Raw genomic sequence first — 17065 nt, 5'->3', positions numbered from 1 at the left:
TATTTATAGTATTTATACTGCAGGATTACTGTGTATGGTGAGTTTTATGACTTTGTATGATGTATATCTGTAAAAACATTTAGAAAATGTTTGTCTTTTTTTGTCCATGTCCTGATTTTATTTATTTATTTTATTTTATTTTTTTAACGTTTCTGCTTCCTGTGACAAATGATTCCATATTAAATACAACTTTTAAATTGTTAAGTCAGATTGTTTGATCCAAAGTCATCCATACCACAAATATCCACTCGAGATGACCTGGAAGAACTGGGATTGAACCCACAACCCTTTGGTTTGGGTTTGCAATCCTGAGAATAGCAAACGTCTGTGATCAATGAACCTCCGGTCTGGCACCATGTCCCTGACCAGGTGAAAGGTGGGTGTGTCCATGACCTTCTCCAGCTCCTGGGGTCCTCGTCACTGAGGCACCCGTGTGCCGGAGAAGTAAAAGCGGTCAGACTGGTGTCCTCTGGGGGGAGTCGTAGCCCCTCATCCACCCTACAGTACCCTAACAGACCTCAGAGTTCTTCCTGGACAGCAGCAGCACATGGTCCTCACCACAAATGCTCCAGGTGCAAACCCACATGAGCTACTTGAGGTTTGGACCTGGAAGCCACCATACAGTAGACAAAAACTCCAAATATGCCCCCCCCCATGTGCTCCCCTCCAGCAGAGTTACTCCCTCAGAATCTACAAACTACACATTTAACTGTGGTGCTTTATAAAAGCTAAAAGTCACGACCCATATGTCAACCTCCTAAACTCCCTGGGTGCAGCGTAAGACCACATCCAGGAAGCACAGACAACACAAGACCACCTCCACGAAAACCACCTTTGATCCTTTTTCATATTAAATCAAATCATATCATTTTTTATTTATATAGTGCCAAATCACAACAAACAGTTGCCCCAAGGCGCTTTATATTGTAAGTCAAAGCCATACAATAATTACAGGAAAAACCCCAACGGTCAAAATGACCCCCTGTGAGCAAGCACATGGCGACAGTGGGAAGGAAAAACTCCCTTTTAACAGGAAGAAGCCTCCAGCAGAACCAGGCTCAGGGAGGGGTAGTCTTCTGCTGGGGCTGAGGGAGAGAACCAGGAAAAAGACATGCTGTGGAGGGGAGCAGAGATCAATCACGAATGATTAAATGCAGAGTGGTGCATACAGAGCAGAAAGAGAAAGAAACAGTGCATCATGGGAACCCCCCAGCAGTCTACGTCTATAGCAGCATAACTAAGAGATGGTTCAGGGTCACCTGATCCAGCCCTAACTATAAGCTTTAGCAAAAAGGAAAGTTTTAAGCCTAATCTTAAAAGTAGAGAGGGTGTCTGTCTCCCTGATCTGAATTGGGAGCTGGTTCCACAGGAGAGGAGCCTGAAAGCTGAAGGCTCTGCCTCCCATTCTACTCTTACAAACCCTAGGAACTACAAGTAAGCCTGCAGTCTGAGAGCGAAGCGCTGTATTGGGGTGATATGGTACTATGAGGTCCCTAAGATAAGATGGGACCTGATTATTCAAAACCTTATAAGAAGAATTTTAAATTCTATTCTAGAATTAACAGGAAGCCAATGAAGAGAGGCCAATATGGGTGAGATATGCTCTCTCCTTCTAGTCCCTGTCAGTACTCTAGCTGCAGCATTTTGAATTAACTGAAGGCTTTTCAGGGAACTTTTAGGACAACCTGATAATAATGAATTACAATAGTCCAGCCTAGAGGAAATAAATGCATGAATTAGTTTTTCAGCATCACTCCGAGACAAGACCTTTCTAATTTTAGAGATATTGCGCAAATGCAAAAAAGCAGTCCTACATATTTGTTTAATATGCGCATTGAATGACATATCCTGATCAAAAATGACTCCAAGATTTCTCACAGTATTACTAGAGGTCAGGGTAATGCCATCCAGAGTAAGGATCTGGTTAGACACCATGTTTCTAAGATTTGTGGGGCCAAGTACAATAACTTCAGTTTTATCTGAGTTTAAAAGCAGGAAATTAGAGGTCATCCATGTCTTTATGTCTGTAAGACAATCCTGCAGTTTAGCTAATTGGTGTGTGTCCTCTGGCTTCATGGATAGATAAAGCTGGGTATCATCTGCGTAACAATGAAGATTTAAGCAATGCTTTCTAATAATACTGCCTAAGGGAAGCATGTATAAAGTGAATAAAATTGGTCCTAGCACAGAACCTTGTGGAACTCCATAATTAACCTTAGTCTGTGAAGAAGACTCCCCATTTACATGAACAAATTGTAATCTATTAGACAAATATGATTCAAACCACCGCAGCGCAGTGCCTTTAATACCTATGGCATGCTCTAATCTCTGTAATAAAATTTTATGGTCAACAGTATCAAAAGCAGCACTGAGGTCTAACAGGACAAGCACAGAGATGAGTCCACTGTCCAAGGCCATAAGAAGATCATTTGTAACCTTCACTAATGCTGTTTCTGTACTATGATGAATTCTAAAACCTGACTGAAACTCATCAAATAGACCATTCCTCTGCAGATGATCAGTTAGCTGTTTTACAACTACCCTTTCAAGAATTTTTGAGAGAAAAGGAAGGTTGGAGATTGGCCTATAATTAGCTAAGATAGCTGGGTCAAGTGATGGATTTTTAAGTAATGGTTTAATTACTGCCACCTTAAAAGCCTGCGGTACATAGCCAACTAACAAAGATAGATTGATCATATTTAAGATCGAAGCATTAAATAATGGTAGGGCTTCCTTGAGCAGCCTGGTAAGAATGGGGTCTAATAGACATGTTGATGGTTTGGAGGAAGTAACTAATGAAAATAACTCAGAACAATCGGAGAGAAAGAGTCTAACCAAATACCGGCATCACTGAAAGCAGCCAAAGATAACGATACGTCTTTGGGATGGTTATGAGTAATTTTTTCTCTAATAGTTAAAATTTTATTAGCAAAGAAAGTCATGAAGTCATTACTAGTTAAAGTTAAAGGAATACTCGGCTCAATAGAGCTCTGACTCTTTGTCAGCCTGGCTACAGTGCTGAAAAGAAACCTGGGGTTGTTCTTATTTTCTTCAATTAGTGATCAATCAATCAATCAATCAACTTTTTTCTTGTATAGCGCCAAATCACAACAAACAGTTGCCCCAAGGTGCTCCACATTGCAAGGCAAGGCCATACAATAATTATGAAACACAGTCTACGTCTAAAGCAACATAACCAAGGGATGGTCCAGGGTCACCCGATCCAGCCCTAACTATAAGCCTTAGCGAAAAGGAAAGTTTTAAGCCTAATCTTAAAAGTAGAGAGGGTATCTGTCTCCCTGATCTGAATTGGGAGCTGGTTCCACAGGAGAGGAGCCTGAAAGCTGAAGGCTCTGCCTCCCATTCTACTCTTACAAACCCTAGGAACTACAAGTAAGCCCGCAGTCTGAGAGCGAAGCGCTCTAATGGGGTAATATGGTACTATGAGGTCCCTAAGATAAGATGGGACCTGATTATTCAAAACCTTATAAGTAAGAAGAAGAATTTTAAATTCTATTCTAGCATTAACAGGAAGCCAATGAAGGGAGGCCAACACGGGTGAGATATGCTCTCTCCTGCTAGTCCCCGTCAGTACTCTAGCTGCAGCATTCTGAACCAACTGAAGGCTTTTTAGGGAACTTTTAGGACAACCTGATAATAATGAATTACAATAGTCCAGCCTAGAGGAAACAAATGCATGAATTAGTTTTTCAGCATCACTCTGAGACAAGACCTTTCTGATTTTAGAGATATTGCGTAAATGCAAAAAGGCAGTCCTACATATTTGTTTAATATGCGCTTTGAATGACATATCCTGATCAAAAATAACTCCAAGATTTCTCACAGTATTACTAGAGATCAGGGAAATGCCATCCAGAGTAACGATCTGGTTAGACACCATGCTTCTAAGATTTGTGGGGCCAAGTACAATAACTTCAGTTTTATCTGAGTTTAAAAGCAGGAAATTAGAGGTCATCCATGTCTTTATGTCTGTAAGACAATCCTGCAGTTTAGCTAATTGGTGCGTATCCTCTGGCTTCATGGATAGATAAAGCTGGGTATCATCTGCGTAACAATGAAAATTTAAGCAATACCGTCTAATAATACTGCCCAAGGGAAGCATGTATAAAGTGAATAAAATTGGTCCTAGCACAGAACCTTGTGGAACTCCATAATTAACTTTAGTCTGTGAAGAAGATTCCCCATTTACATGAACAAACTGTAATCTATTAGACAAATATGATTCAAACCACCGCAGCGCAATGCCTTTAATACCTATGACATGCTCTAATCTCTGTAATAAAATTTTATGGTCAACAGTATCAAAAGCAGCACTGAGGTCCAACAGAACAAGCACAGAGATAAGTCCACTGTCCGAAGCCATAAGAAGATCATTTGTAACCTTCACTAATGCTGTTTCTGTACTATGATGAATTCTAAAACCTGACTGAAACTCTTCAAATAGACCATTCCTCTGCAGGTGATCAGTTAGCTGTTTTACAACTACCCTCTCAAGAATCTTTGAGAGAAAAGGAAGGTTGGAGATTGGCCTATAATTAGCTAAGATAGCTGGGTCAAGTGATGGCTTTTTAAGTAATGGTTTAATTACTGCCACCTTAAAGGCCTGTGGTACATAACCAACTAACAAAGATAGATTGATCATATTTAAGATTGAAGCATTAAATAATGGTAGGACTTCCTTGAGCAGCCTGGCAGGAATGGGGTCTAATAAGCATGTTGATGGTTTGGATGAAGTAACTAATGAAAATAACTCAGACAGAACAATCGGAGAGAAAGAGTCTAACCAAATACCGGCATCACTGAAAGCAGCCAAAGATAACGATACATCTTTGGGATGGTTATGAGTATTTTTTTCTCTAATAGTCAAAATTTTGTTAGCAAAGAAAGTCATGAAGTCATTACTAGTTAAAGTTAATGGAATACTCAGCTCAATAGAGCTCTGACTCTTTGTCAGCCTGGCTACAGTGCTGAAAAGAAACCTGGGGTTGTTCTTATTTTCTTCAATTAGTGATGAGTAGAAAGATGTCCTAGCTTCACGAAGGGCTTTCTTATAGAGCAACAAACTCTTTTTCCAGGCTAAGTGAAGATCTTCTAAATTAGTGAGACGCCATTTCCTCTCCAACTTACGGGTTATCTGCTTTAAGCTACGAGTTTGTGAGTTATACCACGGAGTCAGACACTTCTGATTTAAAGCTCTCTTTTTCAGAGGAGCTACAGCATCCAAAGTTGTCTTCAATGAGGATGTAAAACTATTGACAAGATACTCTAACTCCCTTACAGAGTTTAGGTAGCTACTCTGCTCTGTGTTGGTATATGACATTAGAGAACATAAAGAAGGAATCATATCCTTAAACCTAGTTACAGTGCTTTCTGAAAGACTTCTAGTGTAATGAAACTTATTCCCCACTGCTGGGTAGTCCATCAGAGTAAATGTAAATGTTATGAAGAAATGATCAGACAGAAGGGAGTTTTCAGGGAATACTGTTAAGTCTTCTATTTCCATACCATAAGTCAGAACAAGATCTAAAATATGATTAAAGTGATGGGTGGACTCATTTACTTTTTGAGCAAAGCCGATAGAGTCTAACAATAGATTAAATGCAGTGTTGAGGCTGTCATTCTCAGCATCTGTGTGGATGTTAAAATCGCCCACTATAATTATCTTATCTGAGCTAAGCACTAAGTCAGACAAAAGGTCTGAAAATTCACAGAGAAACTCACAGTAACGACCAGGTGGACGATAGATAATAACAAATAAAACTGGTTTTTGGGACTTCCAATTTGGATGGACAAGACTAAGAGTCAAGCTTTCAAATGAATTAAAGTTCTGTCTGGGTTTTTGATTAATTAATAAGCTGGAATGGAAGATTGCTGCTAATCCTCCGCCCCGGCCCGTGCTACGAGCATTCTGACAGTTAGTGTGACTCGGGGGTGTTGACTCATTTAAACTAACATATTCATCCTGCTGTAACCAGGTTTCTGTAAGGCAGAATAAATCAATATGTTGATCAATTATTATATCATTTACTAACAGGGACTTAGAAGAGAGAGACCTAATGTTTAATAGACCATATTTAACTGTTTTAGTCTGTGGTGCAGTTGAAGGTGCTATATTATTTTTTCTTTTTGAATTTTTATGCTTAAATAGATTTTTGCTAGTTATTGGTAGTCTGGGAGCAGACACCGTCTCTACGGGGATGGGGTAATGAGGGGATGGCAGGGGGAGAGAAGCTGCAGAGAGGTGTGTAAGACTACAACTCTGCTTCCTGGTCCCAACCCTGGATAGTCACGGTTTGGAGGATTTAAGAAAATTGGCCAGATTTCTAGAAATGAGAGCCGCTCCATCCAAAGTGGGATGGATGCCGTCTCTCCTAACAAGACCAGGTTTTCCCCAGAAGGTTTGCCAATTATCTATGAAGCCCACCTCATTAACATAATTATGTTGCAAACATCGGTCAAAAATAAAGGTGCAGATCTTTGATCAGCTGCACAACACAAGACCAAGCTGGAGCTCCTCATGAGACCATCCCGTGCAGAGGGCAAGGTTTGTGTCTTTTAACGTACTGATGCTTTTTGGTCAACAATCATCGCAATTTCAATTTATTTTCATTTATATTGTGCCAAATCACAACAAGGTTGCCTCAAGGCGCTTCACACAGGTCTAACCTTATCAACCCCCAGAGTAACAGTGGTAAGGAAACACTCCCTCTGAGGAAGAAACCTCAAGCAGACCAGACTCAAAGGGGTGACCCTCTGCTTGGGCCATGATACAGACATATTATTATTTACAAATAAATTCATCTTAAGTCTGGACTTGAAAGTCTCCACAGAATCTGAGTGTTTTATTGAAGCAGGGAGATCATTCCACAGAACAGGGGCATGATAAGAGAAAGATCTGTGACCCGCAGTTTGAAGCTGGATCGTCTCCTCTGAGCTGCTCGTCACAGCTCGTCTCATCATGCTTCTTCTCTTCGTTCTCAGAGCACCGACCCCACACACTGATGGTTTATGAACCAGAGTTCTTGGTGTACTGGAAGTTAAAGAGGACATTGTGAGGGACAAGTCACAGCATTGGAAACCCGTCTAAGGAACTGAAAGGACATTTACTTTGAGGAGGATCCAGTCAGCATCAGCGATGGCTCTGTGGATGATCATCTGTATCCTCTGTGGATCATCTTCATCTGAGTGACTGTTGTAACTCTGCAAAGGAAAACCAGGAATGCCGGGAATGTTGCCATTTAACAGCGAATGGAAACACAATTATTCCTTCACAAACAACAAACATACAAAATCTTACTGAAGGTTTTTATCCTATTTTTCCAGATTATAAATCACATCTTTTTTCTGTTATCAGCTCTTTAATTTGGAATTGTTGTAATGTACTTTTTATTCATTAGCATTTATTAGTGTATTATTAGAGTAGATTTTGTTTCATGCATAGATTCCTGGAGAAGTCTGATATAAATATGATTATTATTATTATTGTTAATAATAACAAATGTGTGTATTTTTTTGGGGGGGGGGGGCAGCATAGTGGATTAGTGGTTAGCACTGTTGCCTCACAACAAGAAGGTCATGGGTTTGATTTCCACCTGTGGCCTTTCTGTGTGGAGTTTGTGTGTTCTTCCCGTGTTTGTGTGGGTTTCCTCCAAGTGCTCCGGCTTCCTCCCACATCCAAAGACATGCAGGTTGGATGGACTGGAGACTTTAAATCAGTGGTGTCCAAACTATTCCAGAAAGGGCCAAGAGGGTGCAGGTTTTCTTTGCAGCCACTGACTTCAGCAGGTGATTTCACTGATGAACTCATCCCACCTGCTCAAAGTGATGTTAATCAGTGAAATCACCTGCTGAAGTCAGTGGCTGCAAAGAAAACCTGCACCCTCTTGGCCCTTTCTGGAATAGTTTGGACACCACTGCTTTAAATTGTCTGTAGGTGTGAATGTGTTTGTCTGTATGTGACCCTGTGACAGACTGGTGTCCTGTCCAGGGTGAACACGCCAAACACCCTGTGACTGCTGGGACAGGGTGCAGCCCCCTGTGACCCATAATCGTTGGAATAAGTGGTTGAATGCGAGCCATTTTTTGGGCATATAAATTGATTTGTTCTCTGGAAAATCCAGAACCCTAAAATGAGGCAAAATATCAACAATGATAAAAAAAAAAAACAAAGTCCACTAATACGTCACGTACAAGTTGTTTTTAATATTTTAATACTGACCTATTTTCTCAGAGGTCAAGGTCAAATTTGTGCACAGTGCAAAAAAAAAAAAAAGAAAAAAAAAATCACTGGTCTCAGCAGACCAAAAAGAATCAAAAGGTGGGTTGTTTACTTTAAGACCCTGTGAAACTGTACTTGGTTCTCATGCTGTTGTAAACCCGTCACTTGACATGTTTCTGCTACCCTCCAAACTGCACAATTTGAAGTAGCATCTCGTGCAAAAAGCTCTCACCCTGTCTCTGAGGGTGAGTCCAAAGGTACTGACCTGACCCTGAAGGGTGATGCCATCAATCCCATCAAGAAAACTATTTTCACATATCTGTACCCAAATCTCTTTGACCAGTTGTCTCTCCATGAGAACAGCAAAGCCCACATTACTGCTGATGTAGTGGCTTGCTCTGTTTTTTGACTCCTCCCACTTGCTCATTATTGGCTCAGATTTGTTTTCATAATTGATTGGTTGATTTACGTGTTTGCATCAGAATTTTGGCTCTCTGTTGGGACTGTTTACACAGAAACTGCTACCTGCTGCTTTGGACTTGAATTAACAGTCTTTTTCAAGACTTTTTTACTTTTTTACCTTTTTACTTTTTTTTTTTTAACTTTTTTACTGTGCTCCAACGCCTAAGGAAGACCTCTAACGGTCAAAACATCGCGACGGAGCACTTTTATCAGCTAACTTTCATCAGCGTTGGCAAGCTAACTAGCTTGCTAACGCTTTCGTTTTATTTTTTTTATTTTATTTTATTTTTTTATTTTTTTCTCTTTTAGCACTGTTGTCGTGCGTTCGCTGTTGTCGTGCGTTGCCTGTGCTGCTTCATGGCCTGTTTGGTGCCTTGATTGGGGCACTCCTTCTGCTGAATCACCTTTAAATTATTTACACATTATTCACTTTGTGTGTTTTTGGGAATCCGCTAGGTTGCGTAGCTACTAGCTCTTAGCCGATTTAGCATGGCGGCTTCTCCTGTCTCACCCGTACTTTTCTGCTCTGGGTGTGAAATGTTTAGTTATTCCTCGGCCTCCTTTAGCAGTAACGGTACTTGTAATAAGTGCAGCTTATTCGTAGCTTTGGAGGCCAGGCTGGGCGAATTGGAGACTCGGCTCCGCACCGTGGAAAATTCTACAGCTAGCCAGGCCCCTGTAGTCGGTGCGGACCAAGGTAGCTTAGCCGCCGCTAGTTCCCCCCTGGCAGATCCCGGGCAGTCGGGAAAGCAGGCTGACTGGGTGACTGTGAGGAGGAAGCGTAGCCCTAAACAGAAGCCCCGTGTACACCGTCAACCCGTTCACATCTCTAACCGTTTTTCCCCACTCGACGATACACTCGCCGAGGATCAAACTCTGGTTATTGGCGACTCTGTTTTGAGAAATGTGAAGTTAGCGACATCAGCAACCATTGTCAATTGTCTTCCGGGGGCCAGAGCAGGCGACATCGAAGGACATTTGAAATTGCTGGCTAAGGCTAAGCGTAAATTTGGTAAGATTGTAATTCACGTCGGCAGTAATGACACTCGGTTATGCCAATCGGAGGTCACTAAAATTAACATTAAATCGGTGTGTAACTTTGCAAAAACAATGTCAGACTCTGTTGTTTTCTCTGGGCCCCTCCCCAATCAGACCGGGAGTGACATGTTTAGCCGCATGTTCTCCTGGAATTGCTGGCTGTCTGAGTGGTGTCCAAAAAATGAGGTGGGCTTCATTGATAATTGGCAAAGCTTCTGGGGAAAACCTGGTCTTGTTAGGAGAGACGGCATCCATCCCACTTTAGATGGAGCAGCTCTCATTTCTAGAAATCTGGCCAATTTTCTTGGATCCTCCAAACTGTGACTGTCCAGCGTTGGGACCAGGAGGCAGAGCTGTGGTCTTATACACCTCTCTGCAGCTTCTCTCCCCCTGCCATCCCCTCATTACCCCATCCCCGTAGAGACGGTGCCTGCTCCCAGACCACCAATAACCAGCAAAAATCTATTTAAGCAAAAAAATTCAAAAAGAAAAAATAATATAGCACCTTCAACTGCACCACAGACTAAAACAGTTAAATGTGGTCTGTTAAACATTAGGTCTCTTTCTTCTAAGTCCCTGTTGGTAAATGATATAATAATTGATCAACGTATTGATTTATTCTGCCTAACAGAAACTTGGTTACAGCAGGATGAATATGTTAGTTTAAATGAGTCAACACCCCCGAGTCACACTAACTGTCAGAATGCTCGTAGTACGGGCCGGGGCGGAGGATTAGCAGCAATCTTCCATTCCAGCTTATTAATTAATCAAAAACCCAGACAGAGCTTTAATTCATTTGAAAGCTTGACTCTTAGTCTTGTCCATCCAAATTGGAAGTCCCAAAAACCAGTTTTATTTGTTATTATCTATCGTCCACCTGGTCGTTACTGTGAGTTTCTCTGTGAATTTTCAGACCTTTTGTCTGACTTAGTGCTTAGCTCAGATAAGATAATTATAGTGGGCGATTTTAACATCCACACAGATGCTGAGAATGACAGCCTCAACACTGCATTTAATCTATTATTAGACTCTATCGGCTTTGCTCAAAAAGTAAATGAGTCCACCCACCACTTTAATCAATCAATCAATCAATTCAATCAATTTTTTTTTTATATAGCGCCAAATCACAACAAACAGTTGCCCCAAGGCGCTTTATATTGTAAGGCAAGGCCATACAATAATGATGTAAAACCCCAACGGTCAAAACGACCCCCTGTGAGCAAGCACTTGGCTACAGTGGGAAGGAAAAACTCCCTTTTAACAGGAAGAAACCTCCAGCAGAACCAGGCTCAGGGAGGGGCAGTCTTCTGCTGGGACTGGTTGGGGCTGAGGGAGAGAACCAGGAAAAAGACATGCTGTGGAGGGGAGCAGAGATCGATCACTAATGATTAAATGCAGAGTGGTGCATACAGAGCAAAAAGAGAAAGAAACAGTGCATCTTGGGAACCCCCCAGCAGTCTACGTCTATAGCAGCATAACTAAGGGATGGTTCAGGGTCACCTGATCCAGCCCTAACTATAAGCTTTAGCAAAAAGGAAAGTTTTAAGCCTAATCTTAAAAGTAGAGAGGGTGTCTGTCTCCCTGATCTGAATTGGGAGCTGGTTCCACAGGAGAGGAGCCTGAAAGCTGAAGGCTCTGCCTCCCATTCTACTCTTACAAACCCTAGGAACTACAAGTAAGCCTGCAGTCTGAGAGCGAAGCGCTCTATTGGGGTGATATGGTACTATGAGGTCCCTAAGATAAGATGGGACCTGATTATTCAAAACCTTATAAGTAAGAAGAAGAATTTTAAATTCTATTCTAGAATTAACAGGAAGCCAATGAAGAGAGGCCAATATGGGTGAGATATGCTCTCTCCTTCTAGTCCCCGTCAGCACTCTAGCTGCAGCATTTTGAATTAACTGAAGGCTTTTTAGGGAACTTTTAGGACAACCTGATAATAATGAATTACAATAGTCCAGCCTAGAGGAAATAAATGCATGAATTAGTTTTTCAGCATCACTCTGAGACAAGACCTTTCTGATTTTAGAGATATTGCGTAAATGCAAAAAAGCAGTCCTACATATTTGTTTAATATGCGCTTTGAATGACATATCCTGATCAAAAATGACTCCAAGATTTCTCACAGTATTACTAGAGGTCAGGGTAATGCCATCCAGAGTAAGGATCTGGTTAGACACCATGTTTCTAAGATTTGTGGGGCCAAGAACAATAACTTCAGTTTTATCTGAGTTTAAAAGCAGGAAATTAGAGGTCATCCATGTCTTTATGTCTGTAAGACAATCCTGCAGTTTAGCTAATTGGTGTGTGTCCTCTGGCTTCATGGATAGATAAAGCTGGGTATCATCTGCGTAACAATGAAAATTTAAGCAATACCGTCTAATAATACTGCCTAAGGGAAGCATATATAAAGTGAATAAAATTGGTCCTAGCACAGAACCTTGTGGAACTCCATAATTAACTTTAGTCTGTGAAGAAGATTCCCCATTTACATGAACAAATTGTAATCTATTAGACAAATATGATTCAAACCACCGCAGCGCAGTGCCTTTAATACCTATGGCATGCTCTAATCTCTGTAATAAAATTTTATGGTCAACAGTATCAAAAGCAGCACTGAGGTCTAACAACAAGCACAGAGATGAGTCCACTGTCCGAGGCCATAAGAAGATCATTTGTAACCTTCACTAATGCTGTTTCTGTACTATGATGAATTCTAAAACCTGACTGAAACTCTTCAAATAGACCATTCCTCTGCAGATGATCAGTTAGCTGTTTTACAACTACCCTTTCAAGAATTTTTGAGAGAAAAGGAAGGTTGGAGATTGGCCTATAATTAGCTAAGATAGCTGGGTCAAGTGATGGCTTTTTAAGTAATGGTTTAATTACTGCCACCTTAAAAGCCTGTGGTACATAGCCAACTAACAAAGATAGATTGATCATATTTAAGATCGAAGCATTAAATAATGGTAGGGCTTCCTTGAGCAGCCTGGTAGGAATGGGGTCTAATAAACATGTTGATGGTTTGGATGAAGTAACTAATGAAAATAACTCAGACAGAACAATCGGAGAGAAAGAGTCTAACCAAATACCGGCATCACTGAAAGCAGCCAAAGATAACGATACGTCTTTGGGATGGTTATGAGTAATTTTTTCTCTAATAGTTAAAATTTTGTTAGCAAAGAAAGTCATGAACTCATTACTAGTTAAAGATAATGGAATACTCAGCTCAATAGAGCTCTGACTCTTTGTCAGCCTGGCTACAGTGCTGAAAAGAAACCTGGGGTTGTTCTTATTTTCTTCAATTAGTGATGAGTAGAAAGATGTCCTAGCTTTACGGAGGGCTTTTTTATAGAGCAACAGACTCTTTTTCCAGGCTAAGTGAAGATCTTCTAAATTAGTGAGACGCCATTTCCTCTCCAACTTACGGGTTATCTGCTTTAAGCTACGAGTTTGAGAGTTATACCATGGAGTCAGACACTTCTGATTTAAAGCTCTCTTTTTCAGAGGAGCTACAGCATCCAAAGTTGTCTTCAATGAGGATGTAAAACTATTGACGAGATACTCTATCTCCCTTACAGAGTTTAGGTAGCTACTCTGCACTGTGTTGTTATATGGCATTAGAGAACATAAAGAAGGAATCATATCCTTAAACCTAGTTACAGCGCTTTCTGAAAGACTTCTAGTGTAATGAAACTTATTCCCTACTGCTGGGTAGTCCATCAGAGTAAATGTAAATGTTATTAAAAAATGATCAGACAGAAGGGAGTTTTCAGGGAATACTGTTAAGTCTTCTATTTCCATACCATAAGTCAGAACAAGATCTAAGATATGATTAAAGTGGTGGGTGGACTCATTTACTTTTTGAGCAAAGCCAATAGAGTCTAATAATAGATTAAATGCAGTGTTGAGGCTGTCATTCTCAGCATCTGTGTGGATGTTAAAATCGCCCACTATAATTATCTTATCTGAGCTAAGCACTAAGTCAGACAAAAGGTCTGAAAATTCACAGAGAAACTCACAGTAACGACCAGGTGGACGATAGATAATAACAAATAAAACTGGTTTTTGGGACTTCCAATTTGGATGGACAAGACTAAGAGACAAGCTTTCAAATGAATTAAAGCTCTGTCTGGGTTTTTGATTAATTAATAAGCTGGAATGGAAGATTGCTGCTAATCCACCGCCCCGGCCCGTGCTACGAGCATTCTGACAGTTAGTGTGACTCGGGGGTGTTGACTCATTTAAACTAACATATTCATCCTGCTGTAACCAGGTTTCTGTTAGGCAGAATAAATCAATATGTTGATCAATTATTATATCATTTACCAACAGGGACTTAGAAGAGAGAGACCTAATGTTTAATAGACCACATTTAACTGTTTTGGTCTGTGGTGCAGTAGAAGGTGCTATATTATTTTTTCTTTTTGAATTTTTATGCTTAAATAGATTTTTGCTGGTTATTGGTAGTCTGGGAGCAGGCACCGTCTCTACGGGGATGGGGTAATGAGGGGATGGCAGGGGGAGAGAAGCTGCAGAGAGGTGTGTAAGACTACAACTCTGCTTCCTGGTCCCAACCCTGGATAGTCACGGTTTGGAGGATTTAAGAAAATTAGCCAGATTTCTAGAAATGAGAGCTGCTCCATCCAAAGTGGGATGGATGCCGTCTCTCCTAACAAGACCAGGTTTTCCCCAGAAGCTTTGCCAATTATCTATGAAGCCCACCTCATTTTTTGGACACCACTCAGACAGCCAGCAATTCAAGGAGAACATGCGGCTAAACATGTCACTCCCGGTCTGATTGGGGAGGGGCCCAGAGAAAACTACAGAGTCCGACATTGTTTTTGCAAAGTTACACACCGATTTAATGTTAATTTTAGTGACCTCCGATTGGCGTAACCGGGTGTCATTACTGCCGACGTGAATTACAATCTTACCAAATTTACGCTTAGCCTTAACCAGCAGTTTCAAATTTCCTTCAATGTCGCCTGCTCTGGCCCCCGGAAGACAATTGACTATGGTTGCTGGTGTCGCTAACTTCACATTTCTCAAAACAGAGTCGCCAATAACCAGAGTTTGATCCTCGGCGGGTGTGTCGTCGAGAGGGGAAAAACGGTTAGAAATGTGAACGGGTTGGCGGTGTACACGGGGCTTCTGTTTAGGGCTACGCTTCCTCCTCACAGTCACCCAGTCAGCCTGCTTTCCCGGCTGCTCGGGATCTGCCAGAGGGGAACTAACGGCGGCTAAGCTACCTTGGTCCGCACCGACTACAGGGGCCTGGCTAGCTGTAGAATTTTCCACGGTGCGGAGCCGAGTCTCCAATTCGCCCAGCCTGGCCTCCAAAGCTACGAATAAGCTACACTTATTACAAGTACCATTACTGCTAAAGGAGGCCGAGGAATAACTAAACATTTCACACCCAGAGCAGAAAAGTGCGGGAGAGACAGGAGAAGCCGCCATGCTAAATCGGCTAAGAGCTAGTAGCTACGCTAAGCTAGCGGATTCCTAAAAACACGCAAAGCGAATAATGTGTAAATAATTTAGAGGTGATTCAGCAGAATGAGTGCTTTAGTTAAGGCACGTAAAGATTACACTGGGAAACAAATCGTAATCTAGATAACTAGATCAATCTAACTGCGCAGATTCAAACAGCTAACAGATACAGAAAAACACCGCTGTGCTCCGGAACAAGAAGTGATACAATACCGCAGTGAGAGCCGACCACCAGTAGAGTCAAGTAAAAAGTAAAAAAAAAAAAAAAAATAAAAAAATAAAAAGGTAAAAAAGTAAAAAAGTCTTGAAAAAGACTATTAGTTCAAAGTCCAAAGCAGCAGGTAGCAGTCTCTGTGTAAACAGTCCCAACAGAGAGCCAAAATTAACAGATACAGCAAAACACCGCTGTGCTCCGGAACATTTATTGATGATGTAATGACAGCCATCTCCCCAGTGCCTTTACCTGACATGCAGCCCCATATCATCAATGACTGTGTAAATTTACATGTTCTCTTCAGGCAGTCATCTTTATAAATCTCACTGGAACAGCACCAAACAAAAGTTCCAGCATCATCACCTTGCCCAATGCAGATTCGAGATTCATCACTGAATATGACTTTCATCCAGTCATCCACAGTCCATGATTGCTTTTCCTTAGCCCATTGTAACCTTGTTTTTTTCTGTTTAGGTGTTAATGATGGCTTTCGTTTAGCTTTTCTGTATGTGAATCCCATTTCCTTTAGGTGGTTTCTTACAGTTCAGTCACAGACGTTGACTCCAGTTTCCTCCCATTCGTTCCTCATTTGTTTTGTTGTGCATTTTCAATTTTTGAGACATACGAGGTCTGTCAATAAAGTAACGGTCCTTTTTATTTTTTTCAAAAACTATATGGATTTCATTCATATGTTTTTACGTCAGACATGCTTGAACCCTCGTGCGCATGCGTGAGTTTTTCCACGCCTGTCGGTGACGTCATTCGCCTGTGAGCACTCCTTGTGGGAGGAGTCGTCCAGCCCCTCGTCGGAATTCCTTTGTCTGAGAAGTTGCTGAGAGACTGGCGCTTTGTTTGATCAAAATTTTTTCTAAACCTGTGAGACACATCGAAGTGGACACGGTTCGAAAAATTAAGCTGGTTTTCAGTGAAAATTTTAACGGCTGATGAGAGATTTTGAGGTGATTCTGTCGCTTTAAGGACTTCCCACGGTGTGAGACGTTGTGCAGCGCTCTCAGGTGCCGTCGTCAGCCTGTTTCAAGCTGAAAACCTCCACATTTCAGGCTCTATTGATCCAGGACGTCATGAGAGAACAGAGAAGTTTCAGAAGAAGTCGGTTTCAGCATTTTATCCGGATATTCCACTGTTAAAGGAGATTTTTTTAATGAAAGACGTGCAGGCGAATTGCAGCGTCGACTCGCAGCCGCCGCGACGCTCCGCCACAGGAAAAACACCTCTGTTGGAAGCCTTAAGGACAAGTTGGAACATGTCCAGCTGTTAAACAATTTCTCATATACTCACTCCACTGAAAGCCATCAAAAGCTGCCTGGATTTTACAAATGGTTATCAACACGGAGGTGTTTTTCCTGTTCTACCGCACCGGCTGCGTCCCAACGTGCGGACCCGTCCACACGTCTTTCATTAAAAAAATCTCCTTTAACAGTGGAATATCTGGATAAAATGCTGAAACTGACTTCTTCTGAAACTTCTCTGTTCTCTCACGACGTCCTGGATCAATAGAGACTGAAATGTGGAGGTTTTCAGCTTGAAACAGGCTGATGATGGCGCCTGAGAGCGCTGCACGACGTCTCGCTCCGTGGGAAGTCCTTAAAGCGACAGTA

General features: G+C 41.5%; 1 protein-coding gene across 1 annotated transcript in view; it reads right to left on the bottom strand.

The window, feature by feature from the left end:
• Positions 1–6803: 6803 nt before the first annotated feature.
• The window catches only part of lyrm9 (LYR motif containing 9), a 41204-nt gene continuing 30942 nt past the window's right edge, over positions 6804–17065 (bottom strand). The window contains exons 2-3 of the mRNA XM_034165282.1: positions 7129–7221; positions 6804–7051 (exon numbers count right to left, since the gene is read on the bottom strand). Coding sequence (XP_034021173.1) covers positions 7028–7051; positions 7129–7221 — 117 coding nt within the window. The 3' untranslated portion in view covers positions 6804–7027. The remainder of the gene's footprint in view (positions 7052–7128; positions 7222–17065) is intronic.

The sequence above is a fragment of the Thalassophryne amazonica genome, unplaced genomic scaffold, assembly GCF_902500255.1.
Source record: "Thalassophryne amazonica unplaced genomic scaffold, fThaAma1.1, whole genome shotgun sequence".
Lineage (NCBI taxonomy): Eukaryota > Metazoa > Chordata > Actinopteri > Batrachoidiformes > Batrachoididae > Thalassophryne > Thalassophryne amazonica.
Note: the sequence above shows the minus strand (reverse complement) of the source record. Positions and strands in the feature narration are given on the sequence as shown.